Source organism: Bombina bombina, chromosome 4 (genome assembly GCF_027579735.1).
Source record: "Bombina bombina isolate aBomBom1 chromosome 4, aBomBom1.pri, whole genome shotgun sequence".
NCBI classification, from domain to species: Eukaryota; Metazoa; Chordata; class Amphibia; order Anura; family Bombinatoridae; genus Bombina; species Bombina bombina.
The window spans coordinates 953,887,820-953,906,503 of NC_069502.1; the positions used below are offsets into that span (position 1 = coordinate 953,887,820).

Genomic DNA, 18,684 nt, shown 5'->3' on the forward strand with positions numbered 1-18,684 from the left:
CCGGTGGAGGATAGCTGTGCTTTCTCAGATCCAATGGATAAAAAATTAGAGGGTTATCTTAAGAAAATGTTTGTTCAACAGGGTTTTATATTGCAGCCTCTTGCATGCATTGCGCCTGTCACGGCTGCAGCGGCATTCTGGTTTGAGTCTCTGGAAGAGGCGATTCGCACAGAGCCGTTGGATGAGGCCTTGAGCAAAGTTAGAACCCTTAAGCAAGCTAATGCGTTTGTTTCAGATGCCGTAGTACATCTAACCAAACTTACGGCTAAAAATTACGGATTCGCCATACAGGCGCGCAGAGCGCTCTGGCTTAAATCCTGGTCAGCGGATGTAACTTCCAAGTCTAAACTACTTAACATTCCTTTCAAAGGGCAGACCTTATTCGGGCCCGGCTTGAAGGAAATTATTGCTGACATTACGGGAGGTAAGGGCCACGCCCTTCCTCAGGACAGGGCCAAACCAAAGGCCAAACAGTCTAATTTTCGTGCCTTTCGTAACTTCAAGGCAGGAGCAGCATCGACTTCCTCCGCTCCAAAACAGGAAGGAACTACTGCTCGTTACAGACAAGGTTGGAAAGGCAACCAGTCATGGAACAAGGGCAAGCAGGCCAGAAAGCCTACTCCCGCCCCTAAGACAGCATGAAGTCAGGGCCCCCTATCCAGAGACGGATTTAGTGGGGGGCAGACTTTCTCTCTTTGCCCAGGCTTGGGCAAGAGATGTGCAGGATCCCTGGACGTTAAAGATTATATCTCAGGGATACCTTCTGGATTTTAAATCCTCTCCTCCACAAGGGAGGTTCCATCTTTCGAGGTTATCGACAAACCTAGTAAAGAGAGAGGCATTTCTACAATGTGTACAAGACCTCTTAGTCATGGGGGTGATCCACTCAGTTCCGCGATCGGAACAGGGACAAGGATTTTACTCAAATCTATTTGTGGTTCCCAAAAAAGAGGGAACCTTCAGACCAATCCTGGACTTAAAGATCTTAAACAAATTCCTAAGGGTACCATCGTTCAAGATGGAAACCATTCGAACCATCCTACCCATGATCCAAGAGGGTCAATATATGACCACGGTGGACTTAAAGGATGCTTACCTTCATATACCGATTCACAAAGATCATTATCGGTACCTGAGGTTTGCCTTTCTAGACGGGCATTACCAGTTTGTGGCTCTTCCCTTCGGGTTAGCCACGGCCCCGAGAATTTTTACGAAGGTTCTGGGCTCACTTCTGGCGGTACTAAGACCACGAGGCATAGCGGTGGCTCCGTACCTAGACGACATTCTGATACAAGCGTCAAGTTTTCAGAATGCAAAGTCTCATACAGAGATAGTTCTAGCATTTCTGAGGTCGCATGGGTGGAAAGTGAACGTGGAAAAGAGTTCTCTGTTACCACTCACAAGGGTTCCTTTTCTAGGGACTCTTATAGATTCTGTAGAGATGATTTACCTGACGGAGTCCAGGTTATCAAAGATTCTCAATGCTTGCCGTGTCCTTCATTCCATTCCAAGCCCATCAGTAGCTCAGTGCATGGAGGTAATCGGCTTAATGGTCGCGGCAATGGACATAGTGCCATTTGCGCGCCTGCATCTCAGACCGCTGCAACTATGCATGCTCAGTCAATGGAACGGGGATTACTCAGATCTGTCCCCTTTGCTAAATCTGGACCAGGAGACCAGAGATTCGCTTCTCTGGTGGTTGTCACCGGTTCATCTGTCCAAAGGAATGACCTTTCGCAGGCCAGATTGGACGATTGTAACAACGGATGCCAGCCTTCTAGGCTGGGGAGCAGTCTGGAATTCCCTGAAGGCTCAGGGATCGTGGACTCAGGAGGAGAAACTCCTCCCAATAAACATTCTAGAATTAAGAGCAATATTCAATGCTCTTCTAGCTTGGCCTCAGTTAGCAAAGCTGAGGTTCATCAGATTTCAGTCTGACAATATCACGACTGTGGCTTACATCAATCATCAAGGGGGAACCAGGAGTTCCCTAGCGATGTTGGAAGTCTCGAAGATAATTCGCTGGGCAGAGTCTCACTCTTGCCACCTGTCAGCGATCTACATCCCAGGCGTAGAGAACTGGGAGGCGGATTTCCTAAGTCGCCAGACTTTTCATTCGGGAGAGTGGGAACTTCACCCGGAGGTATTTGCTCAACTGATTCGTCGTTGGGGCAAACCGGATCTGGATCTCATGGCATCTCGCCAGAACGCGAAGCTTCCTTGTTACGGATCCAGGTTCAGGGACCCGGGAGCGGTGCTGGTAGATGCATTAGCAGCCCCTTGGGTTTTCAACATAGCTTATGTGTTTCCACCATTTCCGTTGCTACCTCGGCTGATTGCCAGGATCAAACGGGAGAGGGCATCGGTAATTCTGATAGCGCCTGCGTGGCCACGCAGGACCTGGTATGCAGACCTAGTGGACATGTCGTCCTGTCCACCATGGTCTCTTCCTCTGAGGCAGGACCTTCTAATTCAGGGTCCTTTCAACCATCCAAACCTAATTTCTCTGAGGCTGACTGCCTGGAAATTGAACGCTTGATTCTATCAAAGCGTGGGTTTTCGGATTCGGTTATTGATACATTAATACAGGCTCGGAAACCTGTGAAAAGAAAAATTTACCATAAGATATGGCGTAAATATTTATATTGGTGCGAATCCAAGAGTTACTCATAGAGTAAGGTTAGGATTCCTAGGATATTAGCTTTTCTACAAGAGGGTTTAGAAAAGGGTTTATCCGCTAGTTCGCTAAAGGGACAGATTTCAGCTCTGTCTATTCTTTTACACAAACGTCTGGCAGAGCATCCAGACGTCCAGGCCTTTTCTCAGGCTTTGGCTAGAATTAAGCCTGTGTTTAAAGCTGTTGCTCCTCCGTGGAGCTTAAACTTGGTTCTCAAAGTTCTTCAGGGTGTTCCGTTTGAACCCCTTCATTCCATTGATATTAAGTTTTTATCTTGGAAAGTTTTGTTTTTGATGGCTATTTCCTCGGTTCGAAGAGTCTCTGAGTTATCTGCCTTACATTGTGATTCTCCTTATCTGATCTTTCATTCAGATAAGGTAGTTCTGCGTACTAAACCTGGGTTTTTACCTAAGGTTGTTTCTAACAGGAATATCAATCAAGAGATTGTTGTTCCATCATTATGTCCTAATCCTTCTTCAAAGAAGGAACGTCTTTTGCATAATCTAGACGTGGTCCGTGCTCTGAAGTTCTACTTACAGGCAACTAAAGATTTTAGACAAACTTCTTCTCTGTTTGTCGTTTACTCTGGACAGAGGAGAGGTCAAAAGGCTTCGGCTACCTCTCTCTCTTTTTGGCTTCGTAGCATAATACGTTTAGCCTATGAGACTGCTGGACAGCAGCCTCCTGAAAGAATTACAGCTCATTCCACTAGAGCTGTGGCTTCCACCTGGGCCTTTAAGAATGAGGCCTCTGTTGAACAGATTTGCAAGGCTGCAACTTGGTCTTCACTTCATACTTTTTCAAAATTTTACAAATTTGACACTTTTGCTTCTTCGGAGGCTGGTTTTGGGAGAAAGGTTCTACAGGCAGTGGTTCCTTCTGTTTAATGTTCCTGCCTTGTCCCTCCCATCATCCGTGTACTTAGCTTTGGTATTGGTATCCCATAAGTAATGGATGACCCGTGGACTGAACACACTTAACAAGAGAAAACATAATTTATGCTTACCTGATAAATTTATTTCTCTTGTAGTGTGTTCAGTCCACGGCCCGCCCTGTCTTTTTCAGGCAGGTTCTAAATTTTAAAATTATAACTCCAGTCACCACTGCACCTTATAGTTTCTCCTTTCTCGTCTTGTTTCGGTCGAATGACTGGATATGACATGTGAGGGGAGGAGCTATATAGCAGCTCTGCTTGGGTGATCCTCTTGCAACTTCCTGTTGGGAAGGAGAATATATCCCATAAGTAATGGATGACCCGTGGACTGAACACACTACAAGAGAAATAAATTTATCAGGTAAGCATAAATTATGTTATTTTATCCCTCCCTCTATAGTTACTCGTGGACTTCCACATCTTGGGTGTTATATCCCATCAGTAACTAGCTTGTGGACTTTTGCAACCTTTATGAAAGAAAACATAATTTATGTAAGAACTTACCTGATAAATTTGTTTCTTTCATAGTGGCAAGAGTCTACGAGACCCATCAATTTTTTTGGGGGGGGTTATCATTTTTTTTGTATAAAACGCATTATTTATCCTGTTCCACTTTTTTATGCTTTTACTCCTTATACACCTCACTAACTTGGCTATACGTTAAGCTGAGGTATGAGTGAGGTGGGAGGTGTATTTTTAGGCATTTGAGGTTTTGGAAACTTTGCCCCCTCCTGGTAGGAATGTATATCCCATCAGTAACTAGCTCATGGACTCTCGCCACCAGGAAAGAAATTAATTTATCAGGTAAGTTTTTACATAAATTATGTTTTTTGCAGAGATGTTCAGGTGATTTTTTTTCTAGTCAGTGTTTTCAAGATTTGCTGCTTCACTTTCAAGTGTTTCAACATTTGGGTATAATGTCCCTTATAAATCACTGGGCCTACTTTAATATGTGTTTGTTTTAACCCTTTGCCAGGGTTAAAGTCCAGCTCAGGATCTGCAAGCATTGATGCTTCTGAGCAGGATTCAGCTGGTGGTTACTGCTTAGTTTGCAGGGCTTTATTTATGTGTTTAACCCCTGTGCATGTGTTGCAATACCACTTGTGACTTACCTTTGCCAGTATATCTATCGTGAGTCGTAGGTTTAGGCACAGTTTTTTACCTGTCAGCATTGCAAAACTAGTTTTTATTTATGGTATCATTCTATATCTTTAATTTGTAATCGTGTTTGTCTGCTATTTCCTTTACAGACCCTCATGTTTTTAATCAGAGATTGGAGCTATCCTTATGAACACCCGTATGGCTTGGAAGGAGGAAAAATGTTCCTGGAAAAGAGATTGCAGGTAAAACTGAACCAGAGACAACTTATATGGTGTGCACAGAGATGTTTGTTTTATTAACATTTGGTTATTTAAAGGGATATTCTAATTTAAAAAATGAGATTCTCCAGTTCGTTAACAGGATGTCATTTTTGCATTACTGGTTTTAGATAACTGTGTTTAACCCCTTTGCTGGACTAAAGTCCCATTCTGGAGCTACAAAACTGAGTCCTGGGCACAACACAGCCAGTGCTTGTCAGGAACTTAAAGGGACATAAAACACAACCTTTTTTTCATAATTCAGATAGATGCACTGTAAAGCAACTTTTTAATTCATCTCTTTTAAAGTTTTTGTTCTTTTGGTATCTTTTGTTGAGAAGCAGGGACATAAGCTCAGGAGTGTGCATGTGTCTGGATCACTATATGGCCGCAGTTTTGCAAGAATGTTATTTATTTACAAGACCACTAGATGGCAGCACTGCCATGTAGGGCTCCAGAAACCTACCTAGGTATCTCTACAACAAAGACTACCATGCGAACTAAGCACATTTTATAATAGAAGTAAAAGTAAAACTTTTTTTTTTTGTCTGAATAACAAAATAAATTGTTTGGGTTTCATATCCCTTTAACACCATTAGTAATGTGAATTTCAGAGAGAAAACTTGACCAAAGTACTAGAGATTTCAGCATTTCCACTATCATTCCATTTAAACCGAGATAAACCTATGGGTTTTTTTTTAATTTGTTTTAATTACCTATCAAAACTATATATATATATATATATATATATATATATATATATATATATATATATATATATATATATATATATATAGGCCCATTTTGGTATATTTTATAAAATAGTTTTGCCACAAAATGTGATCATATTAAAGCAATAATCAACTTTTTCACAAACTTGTTTCTCACTAAAATTATTTACATACCGCTTGTGCAATCATAACACACATGGTTGTAAAAGCTTCTCTGGGATCCCCTTTATTCAGAAGTAGCAGACCTGCTAAACGGCTCTCTAACCCTCCCCTCTCTAACTAATAACAGCCATATTATATACTGGCAATTGTCTGCCAGTACCCAGTTTAGAGTGTCACTGTCTGTATCGGTAATCTGCCTTCTAAATAGTAAAGGCTGCTGTCTCGGCTGTCAAAGCTTACAGCGGGGACCACATCATGAGTCCAAAGGTTGCCCATCATACCCTGTAGACGTAGTACCTACGTCTTTTCAAAGTATGTAGTACTTATGTCCAATTGTCTAAAGAGGTTAATCTGGCACTTTGACGGGGTGTAAAAAACATAATTATCTAGGCTCACTAAAGGAAGAATAACGTGCTTAAATGAATTATTTGAGCATGTCATTTTTATGTTAGAATGTCTCTTTAGTTATAGATAAAGATAATTGTATGTCTTCATTTGAAGTTCTTGCACAAGCTTTTTTCCTTATAGCCTGTTAGAAGCTTGCTATATAATGATGAATCTTTTTCTTCTTTCCTTTTTTTATTCACTTTTGAATATACTACTGGCATTACCTTAAAGAAACCTAAGTCAAAACTGAAATGTGTGTGTATTCATTTTCTTCTGTTTTACTAAAAGTATTTCCTTCTAAATACAGGGAGAGTCCACAGCTGCATTCATTACTTGTGGGAATACAGAACCTAGCCACCAGGAGGAGGCAACGACACCCCAGCCAAAGGCTTAAATACCACCCCCACTTCCCTCACCCCACAGTCATTCTTTGCCTTTCGTCACAGGAGGTTGGCAGAGAAGTGTCGCAAGTTTTTCAGAGTAGTTCCTTAAGAAGGGTATCTGCCCTTCGGGATGAAACTGGAGTTTTAAGTAGTCTTGTTACCCTCTCAGTGAGATCATTGATGAAAGTTAGTCTGGAGATGCAGGGAGAGTCTTTTCTGCAAAACCATCCAGACTCATATTAACAGCTCCTATAAGCAATCAGCATTGACAAGTTTCACTGCCTGCTTTTTTCACTCAAGTCCATGTTAGAGGCGCTGCTACTATCTGCAAACTTGAAGAACCGTGTTGCTGTTCCACGCAATGGATTCCAGTAAGATTGTTTCATTTTTTTACACATATGGTAACTATAGAAGACAGGGTCTCAGTGGGACTCCTTTATCTTTATGGAATCAAGGGTTAATATCTCCTGAGGGGGATTATTGAACAGTGTGGTCTAGTTAATCATGTTTATGTGATTTTGACTGCGTATGTGTAGAAGACATTTTGGGCTCATAGGCTGATACAGAACATACAGGTTATAGAGCTGCGCAGTTTTATTAAGCTGGCACGCTTTTCCTTAGCAAGGACGGTCCTGCATGAGGCACTATGTGACTGGGAGAAGTCGTGTCTTGTTTTCCGATTCCTAACCGAAGGGCTCCGGAGAAGTTAATTTCTCTACCTGTTTGGGTCATAGGAGGTGGTGAGTGCCCAAGCCATTGGGGGTTTAAGGTGCCAGTTGTTTTTTTGGCTAAAAAATGTAATTAAAAATTATGGAGGATTCTGATATTCTAGAGGATTCCTCAGATACAGATTTTGATACCTGCGTATGTTGTGAGGAGGCCCGGTAGACCAGCCCGCTCAATTATGTTCTGTATGCCACAATAGGGTGTTCTCTTCAAACAAAGTTGAGATGTTAGAGACCACTGAGCCGTCTACCTCTGAGAATTCCTCGTCCCGTGAGGTGCGTTCCCTAGAATCTTCTACACATGCAGTTCCCCTAAGTACCATTATTCTTTCGTCTGAGGGAGACTTTTATTCCACCGGAGGTTACTGCACGTTTTCGCATTGCCATCTCTATGGCTTTAGAAAGTTTGCCTCTTCCTGCTACGTGCAAGCGAAGGATTAATCCGTGCTCTCCTACCCATGGGCCGTCATGTAAAATGACAATTGTGCCCGATCAGTCATCTGGGGACGTGGTTCCCTCTGAGGCTTCAGAGGTAGAACCTCCGGGGTCAGAGTTGCCTGATTTGACTCCTCCGACTGAGGAGGATTTGGCATTTAGATTTAAAATGGCACGCCTGTGTTTACTTCTGAGAGAGGTTTTGGCGATGTTGGAGGTTCCCAGTCCTCATCCGTCTGGTGGATCCCTGTCCTCTAAATCAGATAACGCTCTTGATTAGACGAGTGGAAAGGGTTGGATCCTCTTCTTTATCGTCTATATGTATATAGTTATAGAATCCCAGTCCCAAGCTCTATGCGGGGGGGGGGGGGGGGTTGTGTTGTATAACAGGCAGGACCTGTTTGTTTTAGCTTGCACACCCTTTTGATGTCCCTTTTTGTGCGTCTACCTATTTTAATTTCTAATCCGTTTCAGATAGTTTTTGTTTTAGAGCTCGGGGTTCTTGTGGAAACTCCTTTTAGGAAGAAGTTTAGTCACTTGGGTTGTTTTTGGTTATATCGACTTTGATGATCGTGATGGTTGGAGTCTTCCGATGGAAGCTTCTAGGTCTCTGTTCGGGGTGATGATTCCCTCGATTATCTAGAGATAAAAATTTAAGCCTCGCAGCTTATTTTCTTTATTTTGTTTATTCTCAGCTTACCTAGCACTGCTGGAACTTAAGAATTTGCCATTTGTTTGTTTTTTATGACAAGACATGTCGTACCATTGATGACGGGCAGGACCTGTTTTGGGTAATAGTTAAGTCTGTTCTTCCCTTCTACTCTAGAGAAGAAGCTCTTTCTAGTTATTCTGGTCCAGGCAGAGCAGATCCATCTATACCGTAGGACAGGCAGGACCTGTCTTAGGTTATTCTGGATGGACTCTTGATGCTGGATCATATGGGTCCTAGGGGCCGGAGTTGAGTTTTTCATTCCGTCTTTCTGGACTTGGTGGCTTTTGGAGTCTTGTCCCGGTACTCTTCGCAGTGTCATTACACTGTTGGTGACTGGTCCAATAAGGGGAGGGGTTTCCCATCCTTTTTGGGTCCGATTTTTAAGCAGAGCTTATTAGCTCTCTTTGTTCAGAGAGAATACACAGTTCTCTCTACCTGGATTTAGGAGGAGGGATATCTTTCCTGTATAGAGCAGCCCAGTGTAGCCTGGTGGTTATCTCTGTGGCTTTGCAACTCGAAGGTTGATGGTTCGAATCCAGCTGCTGATGCTGGATGTCCATTTAAAACATCCTTGTTTAAGCAGGTCCGGTTCTTAGGGACCATTTTTCTTCCGGAACCTTGCTTGGAAGTTTTTTTTTTTAAGGCTCTGGGGTTTAATGTGGCAGTAGCCTGTTCCTAGGTGCTGCGGTGGCTCCCGAGTCTTGGCGGTTCTGGTTTTTCCAGCGTCTGCTAGTAGACCTTTGGGATTTGCTTTCTGCCGGTTCCATCCTCAGAGGTGGACCTAGACCTGAGTTCTGGTGTTGGCACCAGGTTGGATCCTTTGGATGCGGCTTGGTCTGTCAGAGAGAATTACTTCATCGGGTTCTGCCCTCCAGTTCACCCTCAGGCCATCGTTGGCGCTGTGGTGGGGGGTGATGGATTCAGCCCCCCACCTTCGACATAGCATTGGGTTTTTGTCTCTGTCTTAGCAGTCTTTTAGGATTACCGGTTGGGGAATCGTTCTCCAGTGTTCAGTCCAGATCTCCCGGTGTTCTGGATTTTTATCCTAGTTCCCCCCGGTGCAGTTTTGTCTTGGTCTCTCCCCTGTCAGCAGGGTGAGAGTGTTTTCTGGGGTATGTGGATCAGAATTTTCCTTCCAATTATCCTTGTTTTTTTTTTCAGCAGAGCATTTTGCTCTGAGGTCTGGTCTTCTGGGTCCATGCCAGTCAGGACCTCTTGGTGAGTGGATTATTTCTGAGTTAGTAAATTCCTCCTACGCAGACGGGAGGGTCTCGAATTTGGTGGTGGGCGAAGGCCCACTACGGCTCTTGGCAGCAATCCATTCTCTGAGTGTGCTCTTCTTGAACGGATGCTCCTTACGATCATCCGTTTGATCTGACTATCCAGAGGTTTTCGAATGTGTATCTGAGGAAAGCAGATCGAGTTTCTCAGCTGAGGCCCGCAGGACTAAGTGGCCTAAGGGATTAGTTCCCGGCCTAGCAAGCTGTAGGCTTGGAATTTGAATTCTGCTGTGGCAGTTTTCTTAATTCTGTTTTAACCTTCTTTTTGGCCATGTCACTCTTTTTTTTTCGAGGATGGCTCGATCCTTTCTGGAGTGGGCGTCAGTGAGACTGTTGCTCCATTTTTGTCCGGGAGTTCCTAATCACGGTTTAGAGGCTCGCTGCCATGAGAGTTCCCTTGTTGCAGGGATCTACCGGGTCAGGGTCTCTTTGCGTCTTGGGATCTTTTCTTCCGGGGCGAATTGCGATGGGGTCGCTTGGCCTTAGCTGAGAGGTTTTTTTCAGAAGGGTTTTCGGTCCTTCAGCTCATACCTGGTTCCTCGTCACCTATTTTAGGCATGGAGGACTCCCTCTCTTTTTGTCGGGAGGAGCTAGCTTGTCCTGACTCTCTTCTGGATCCTGGAGTATTCTTCCCCTCTAGAATGAGCTGGGGAAGGGCTTGTCTAGCTAGTTCTTGTTCAAAGGGGCAGCCTGCAAGGATAGCAGCCTTTAAGGATAGCCTGTTGGTTAGCTTAGCTGCCTGGCAAGCAGAAGGTTACAGATGGATACCAGCTGTGGTTCCTTGATCTGGTATGTGTTTTTGCATGCGGTTTTTGCTCTCTCTTTGTGTTCCAGAGGTTCATTGATCTTCTAGGTGTTCAGTTGTTTTTGTTAGGGCCGGCAAGTCAATTCCTTGCTCCTTTTGGGGTTGGATTGTTTTTCTACATGTCATAGTTTCTGTGTTGCAATTTGCAATATTTTCTTCCTTATTGTGGTCTCCCTTCTAATAAGGCTCTCCTAGTTTCTTCTCCCTAGATTGTCGTATTCCTTGTCCAAATTGGAAGAGGTTCTTCCTTTTTTGGGGAATCTTACCTTAAGGTTTCTGTCAGACTTCATTAGAATAGATAGTTTTTTCCTTTGTTATTCATATTCATATAGAGGTTTATGGCTCAGTTCGAGTGCAGTGTCATCTTTTTGGGTCTCTGACATGAGATCCTATGGTTCTGATTGTTGGGCGGCTGCTTGGTCCTCCTAACGTTCTTATTCTTAATTGTTTTGCTTCTATCAAGGAAGCCTTCGGGAGTTTGGTCTTCTTGCAGGCTGTGGTGCCCTCAGGTTGGGCCGCTTCTTATTTGTACCCTCCCAATAGCATTCAGTGTCCTCTGAAGCTTGGGTATAATTTCCCACAAGTAATGAAACCTAAATTATGACTTGCCAGATAATTTCCTTTCCTTCGATACAGGGAGAGTCCATAGCTCCTGCCCGTGCTCTCTGGTGGGCGGCACTAAATTGAAGAAGTTTTCTTCTGGCACCTTTTTCACCCTGATATTTCTCCTACTTTTCCTTGTTCTCTTGGCAGAATGACTGGGAGATGAGGGAAGTGGGTGAGGTATTTAAGCCTTTGGCTGGGGTATCTTTGCCTCCTCCTGGTGGCCAGGTTCTGTATTTCCACAAGTAATGAATGCAGCTGTGGAATCTGCCTGTATCGAAGGAAAGGAAATTATCTGGTAAGTCATAATTTGTTTTTTGCTAATAGAAGTTATCACTATTTCAGTGGCATATGCACATATGCTAGGCATGATTCATTGGTGCTGTGGAAATATTATCATTTGGGAACCATGATCTGTGCACCGGCATTCAAACACCACTCCTGCTGAGAGAGTTGTTGGAGGAGGGCCTCTATGACACAAATTAAAGTGAATGTAAAGTTGAATGCATGAGTGGCCAGTTTTTAAAAATACTATTAAAAACAGGGGCACCTTCTTTCATTAAACTTTACATTGCAGCGTTTTCCGATCGCTCTCTGAATGTGTATAGCATTTGAATGAGTGTATGCATAGAATATGTTACTGTTAATATAAGTATATTGATTAAATGATTGTATGCAAAAGTGAAATGCACTCATGCATGTTTTAATTTTGACCATGATGTCTCTTTACAAAAGAGTTCTCAATAAATTAGGAGGAAAAAAAAATTGCTTATATCTTAAATACTTGGGCCATGTTTGTTTTGGGACTTTAATTGTAAATTAAAACAAAAACCGGCTAACATTGTAACTAGATGGGAGGCAGAAATCCAACAATCAATAACTGAGGAGTGGTTGCAAGTTGTCAAACAGATGAGCAAATCTACTTCTTCCATCTCAATAATGGAAATGAACCTAAAACTTCTGAGCAGATGGTATCTTACACCTGCCCGACTGGGGCTGTTATCGACAGGGATCCCAACCAACTGCTGGAGGGGATGTACAGAGAAAGGTACATTTATACATATCTGGTGGTCATGCTCATGAGTATTGGTCCAATATTAAAACTGAGATTAAGAAGGTATTCTCTTTACTACTGTCTATGTTCCCATGGCTTTTTCTTTTTAGTAGGTTTCCTAAGATAAAATGTTGCATTTAAATCTGTTAAAGGGACTGTCTGTGTCAGAATTTTTGTTTGTTTAAATAGAAAAATTTCCCTTTATTACCTATTCCCCAGTTTTGCATAACCAACAGTTATATTAATATACTTTGTATCTCTGTGATTACCTTGTATCTAATCCTCTGCAGACTGCCCCCTGTCTGAGTTCTTTTGACAGACTTGCATTTCAGCCAATCAGTGCTGACTCATAAATAACTCCGTGGGAGTGAGCACAATGTTATCTATATGGTACACATGAACTAGCATTGTCTATCTGTGAAAACTATCAAAATGCACTGAGATGGCCTTCAAGGGTTTATAAATTAGCATATGAGCCTACCTAGGTTTAGCTTTTAACAAATAATACAAAGAGAACAAAGCAAATTTGATGATAAAAGTAAAATAGAAAGTTATTTAAAATTGCTTTCCCTATCTGAATTATGAGAGTTTAATTTTGACTAGACTGTCCTTTTTAACTATGATAAATAGTGCAAAATGCTTGATCCCTATATATTGGGGGGGGGGGCTTCCTTGCCTAATGTGTCTGTCTGGAGAGAGAGGGTATCTCTTACTATTCAACTGGAGAAATTCCATTACATACATATTAAACATATTCCAAACGATTATTCTGTTTTCTTTTTTTTTAAATATATTTTTATTGCTTTTTTTGGGAATATAATCAAATACAGAAAAAGAAAATCGGAAGAACAAAATAAAAAAGAAAACGCACAAAAAAAACATAACGGGTTCATATAATAATAACAAGGAAAAAGACGAAAAATCATAGAATCTGTACCATTAGGCCATATTGGGTCCTTAATACATTTCATATAATACAATAACTGTTCGTTAATAATAGTGATAGTAATTGACACAATTATATGACCCAGGAAAAAAAAAAATAAACCGAAGGAATAAGGGGAAGGAGGGAGTCCTCCAAGCGGTCAGCTGATATCACAAATACTTGGTCTAATAGAAAGAAAAACGCATATTCTTAATGTACCTCTCTAAAATTCTTAATCCACATATGTGGAAAAAGGTCAAGTAAGACTAGTTCCACGAAACTGATAGAGGATAAGAAGGGGAATATAATCTGTTTTTGTATAGAGATTGGGTAAGACTTAATGGGTAACCATCCCATCAAAAAAAATGTAATTCTTTTCTCAGCGGCTGAAAGTAGTTGAAATGATTCATAAACAATTTGAGCTTGAATTCCCTTGAGGATCTGAGCGAAGCTTGGTGAGCGATTAGCTTTCCAGTTTTTGGCAATATAATATTGGACTATCAATATAATGGTATTTAAAATGATTATCTGAGTGCTAACTCTGTTTCTGAGAAAACAGCAATATGATAGGTTCTGGTGAAAAAGCAATAGTTGTGTTATAAAGTTTATTAAACCAAAATTCAACTTTCTTTTTTAAGACACGATGAGTCTACGGATCATCTTAATTAATAATGGGATATTCACCTCCTGGTCAGCAGGAGGAGGCAAAGAGCACCACAGCAGAGCTGATAAATAGCTCCTCTCTTCCCTCCCACCCCAGTCATTCTCTTTGCCTACGTTAGTGATAGGAAGAGGTAAAGTGAGGTGTTGGTATAGATTCTTCAATCAAGAGTTTATTATTTTTAAAGTAATGCAAGAAATTTTTAAAGTAGTGCAAGATTGTGCTGCTTTGTTCTAGGGTGTAGCCGTAGTCCATATCAGTCTCTACAGTAGGGCTTTGGTGGCTTTAAAGCAATGGGAACTTGTGGGACATAATTCTCACTGTGCCTCCCATACATTTATGCTGCTCTAATCCTGACGGCCTAAGTAAGATGACTCGGGCTTTCTTTCTCCACAGGGCTATGGGAGGGAGAGGACCTTTTGAACCTGCTGAGCTGCCCTGCTGTCGGGCAGAATACAAAGGTAAGTGCTGACTTTTTTTATTTCTGGGTCTGAAATCTCAGATAAGTGAAGCACTTTATTAATGGGATATAACTCCTATACGTTGAAGGGAGTGATTTCAAAGTGACAGCATTTTATAGCAGGCACTGGGGCTGAAGAGATGGTGGCTTATTTCTGGGGGCTTTTTATTGCGCTGAGTTATGGAGACTCTTTGGTCACATAATTTTTTGGCTAAACTACAATATACTATGTGGTAGCCAATTTGCCCCCAGATAGGTTTATGTTTCATTGGCTCCCGGTGGCATAATAGTTGTAATATCAACCCCATTATCCTAGTGAGTTAAGTATCTTGTACAGGATAATGGCGACCGGGAGCTTGATATTATAATGCCCACGATGGGCGGAGCTTCGGGTGGCGCCATTTTGGGCTGCGTACCTAGAGGGTTAAAGGCTGCATCATATTAAAAATAGAAGCTTGATATTGTAACGCCCACGAGGGGCGGAGCTAGGGGTGGCGCCAATTTGGGCTGCGCACTCTAATCTCTATCTCCGTTGTCAACGGGACTCTTAACTCAGTAAATAGTGATCGCAGATAATACTGCTTTGTTCCGGATCATATTGCACTCCGTCATGAGAGCCTATGATAGAGTTCATGCTGAACACAATTTCGTGGTCTAACTTCCTTTCATGCTCCCCGTTGCAGCGACTGGAATAAAAGAATAATATTTATTTTTTATGTAATTGGCAAAAGTCCATGAGCTAGTGACGTATGGGATATACAATCCTACCAGGAGGGGCAAAGTTTCCCAAACCCTTAAGGGTCCGACAGGGGCAGCTTTGTCTCTCCTGCTCGTCTTTTTAATTTTGCTTACTCTTGTGGGTAATAATGAAAAATGTGTTAATATAGTGGTATGATTAACAGCCTCTAGTCCTTAATGAAAATAGAATAAATATAAATACAGCCCTCGGATTGTAAGGGCTTAGTTAACTATAATATACAAACGGACTGAGGACTGTTCAATATTACTTATTATTTTCTTTATATTTGATTGCTATTACGCAATCCACTGAGTTTAAGTGTTTTTAACAAACAGCCTTTGCTACTGTATGTGTGTATGTTCCTAGTTGATTATAATAAAGTTCAAATGTATGAATGATAAGGAACGTTTTTTTAATATCTCCATTTGTTACTTTAGGAGGTTTTAGCTACCCTGGGCAACTCTGTCACTACCGGGGTAATCTATCCTAGTACGTCCAGTAAATTATAAGGACTCCCTATATTTAAAAGGATGTTTCCCATAGCCGACTCGGCTAAGGAGGCTGGGCATGCATTCCCTAGGGTGGAAGGAGTAGTTTACAGCTTTGACAACAACAGTGCTTACTATAGCAACCAGCTGTGTACTTTGCTACCGTCTCTAGTGCGACGGCATATTGGTTTGATACGTTGTCTGATGCTATTATGTCAGAAACTCCCCTGGATAAGATCCAGGAAAGAATTAAAGCTTTCTAATTGGATAGTCCTTTATTTTGAATGCTTCCCTTCAATCTGGGAGCATAAGTTTTTCTGTTCCAGATCAGAGCCTTAGGGTTAAAGCCTTGGTCTGCGGATGTGACCTCTAAGTCTAAGCTTTTCGCAATTCCTTACAAGGGGAAGAAATTGTTTGGACCTGGCCTGAAGGATAAGTGAAGCAGACGAACAGGACGACAGAGTATTTTTCGTTCCTTTCAAGATTTCAAGGGAAATTCTTCCTTTTCCGCCTCCTAGCAGGAACAGTCTATACCTTCATGGAGACCCAGTCAGTCTTGGAATAAGGGAAATCAGTCCAAGAAATCCTGCTATTGAACCAAAGTCAGCATGAAGGGCATGCCCCTGATCCGGGACCGGATCTTGTAGGGGGCAGACTTTTCTTCTTCGCTCAGGTTTGAGATGTTCTAGATCCCTGGGCAATAGAAATAGTGTCCCAGGGATACATACTAGAGAAGCATTCTTACACTGTGTAGGAGACCTCTCTGACCTGGGAGTGATTGTTTCTATTCCGATACAGGAACAGGGTCTGGATTTTATTTAAATCAGTTTGTGGTTCCCTAAGAAGAGGGAACTTTCAGGTCAATTTTAGAGCTTAAAAGTCTAGACAAATTTCTTTAAGTACCGTCCTTCAGAATGGAAACTATTCGTTCCATTCTCACTTTGATCAAGGAGGGTCAGTTTATGTCAACAGTGGTTTCAAAGGACGCATACCTGCATGTTCTCAGTTATAGGGATCATCAATAGTTCCTAAGACTTGCCATTCTAGACAGTCTCTTCCAATCATGGCTCTTCCAATTCGGTCTTGCCACAGTTCCCAGAATTTTCACAAAGGTTTGAGGATCGCTGTTAGCGGTGCTTCGGTTACGGGACATTGCAGTAGCGTCCTATCTGGACGACATCCCAGTCCAGGCGCTATTCTTACAACAAGCAAGATCCACACACGGACATTATGGTATCTCGGGTGGAAGGTAGAATTGGAAAGGAATTCTTTAGTCCCTAATACAAGAGTAACTTACTTGAGGTTTATAACAGTTTCCCTATCAAGGAAGATTTTTCTGACAGAAGTCATGAAATCAAAGATTATCGATACTTGTCTAGCGCTTCAGTCCATTCCTCGGCCATTAGTGGTCCAGTGTAGGAGGTAATAGGGCTGCTGTGGGCGGCAATGTACATCATCCCGTTTGCTCGGTTCCCACCTCAGATCTTTACAGTTAAGCATGTTCAGGCAATGCATCAGAGATTATACAGATTTGTCTCCTCGCATACTACTGGAGCGGGAGACAAGGGATTCTCTTCAATGGGGGTTGTCTCTGGATCATATCTCACCTTGGGTGGTTGTGACAACAGACGCCAGCTTTCTAGGATGGGAGCAGTCTGGGACTCCCTAGGGACTTAGAGGGTTTGGACTCAGCCAGAGTCTGTTCTTCCTTTAAACATCTGGAGCTGAGAGCGCTCTATAAAGTTCTTCTGGTCTGGCCTCAGTTAGCCTCGGTCCAGTTTATCAGATTCCAATTGGACAAAATGTCTGTGGCTTACATCAATCATCAGGGTTCCTTAGCGATGACAGAGGTATCCAAAATAATTCAGTGGGCAGAGGCCCATTCTTGCTGCCTGTTGGCGATCCACATTCTAGGGGTGGACAACTGGGAAGCGGACTTCCTGATCAGGCAGACCTTTCTCCCGGGGGAGTGGGAGCTCCATCCGGAGGTGTTTTACAGCCTGATTCTCAGATGGGGTTAGCTGAAATTGGACCTCAGCATTTCGGCAGAATGCCAAGATTCCGAGGTTTGGATCGAGGTCAAGGGACTCTCAAGCGGCACTGATAGACACCCTTGTGGTTCCTTGGAATTTCAGTCTTGTATACCTATTCCCTCTTTTCGCTCTGCTTTCTCGAGTCCTTGCCCGAATGAAGCAGGAGAGGGCGTCAGTGGTCTTCATTGCTCCGGCGTGACCTCGCAGGATTTGGTATGCAGGCCTGGTGGACATGTCATCTCTTCCACCTTGGAGACTTCTGTTGAGGAAGGACCTTCTACTTCAAGGGCCCTCCCTTCTTCTAAATCTAGTTATCTGAAGTTCACTACCTGGAGATTGCACGGTTAATCCGTCCAGGCGTGGATTTCGAAGCCGCTCATTGAGACCTTGATTCAGGCTTGTGAGCCTGTGACTAGAAAGATTTGCCACAAGAGATGGCATAAATATCTACATTGGTGTGAATCCAAGGGCTACTCTTGGAGTAGAGTTAAGATTCCTAGAATTCTGTTCTTTTTCCAAGAAGGTTTGGAGAAGGGCCTATCAGCGAGTTCCTTAAAGGGTCAGATATCTACCTTGTCGATTTTGTTACATAAGCTTCTGGCGGAGGTACCAGCCGTACTATTTTTTTTGTCCAGATTCGGCCTGTGTTCAGACTAGCTTCTTCTCTATGGAGTCTGAATTTCATTCTCAGAGTTCTGCAAGGGGCTCCGTTTGAGCCTATGCATTCCTTAGATATTAAGTTGTTATCTGGAAAGTTTTATTACTGGTTTCTATCCGTCTGCTCGGACAGTGTCAGAGCTTTCGGCATTACAGTATGAGTCTCCTTATCTTATTTTCCTGTCAGAAAAGGTAGTTCTTGCGTACTAAGTTAGGATTTCTTCCTAGGGTTGTTTTGGATCGGAACGTTATTCAGGAGATTGTTGTTCCTCCCTTGTGTCCTTATCCTTCTTCTTAGACGGAAGGACCTCTGATTAATTTGGACGTGGTCCGTACTTTAAAATTTTACCTGCAGGCGACTAGGACTTTCAGCAGTCTTCTTCTTTGTGGTTTTCTCAGGAAAACGCAAAGGGACAGAAAGCTACGGCTCCTTTTCCTTCTTTTTGGCCGAAGAGTATCATACAATTTACATATA

The 18,684-nt window shown here is 42.5% G+C and overlaps 1 protein-coding gene across 3 annotated transcripts in view; it reads left to right on the top strand.

The window, feature by feature from the left end:
- The window catches only part of ATL2 (atlastin GTPase 2), a 361,722-nt gene that overhangs the window by 255,657 nt on the left and 87,381 nt on the right, over nucleotides 1-18,684 (top strand). For all 3 annotated transcript variants that reach the window (XM_053711956.1, XM_053711958.1, XM_053711957.1), the window contains one exon: nucleotides 4,862-4,954. In XM_053711956.1, coding sequence (XP_053567931.1) covers nucleotides 4,862-4,954 — 93 coding nt within the window. The remainder of the gene's footprint in view (nucleotides 1-4,861; nucleotides 4,955-18,684) is intronic.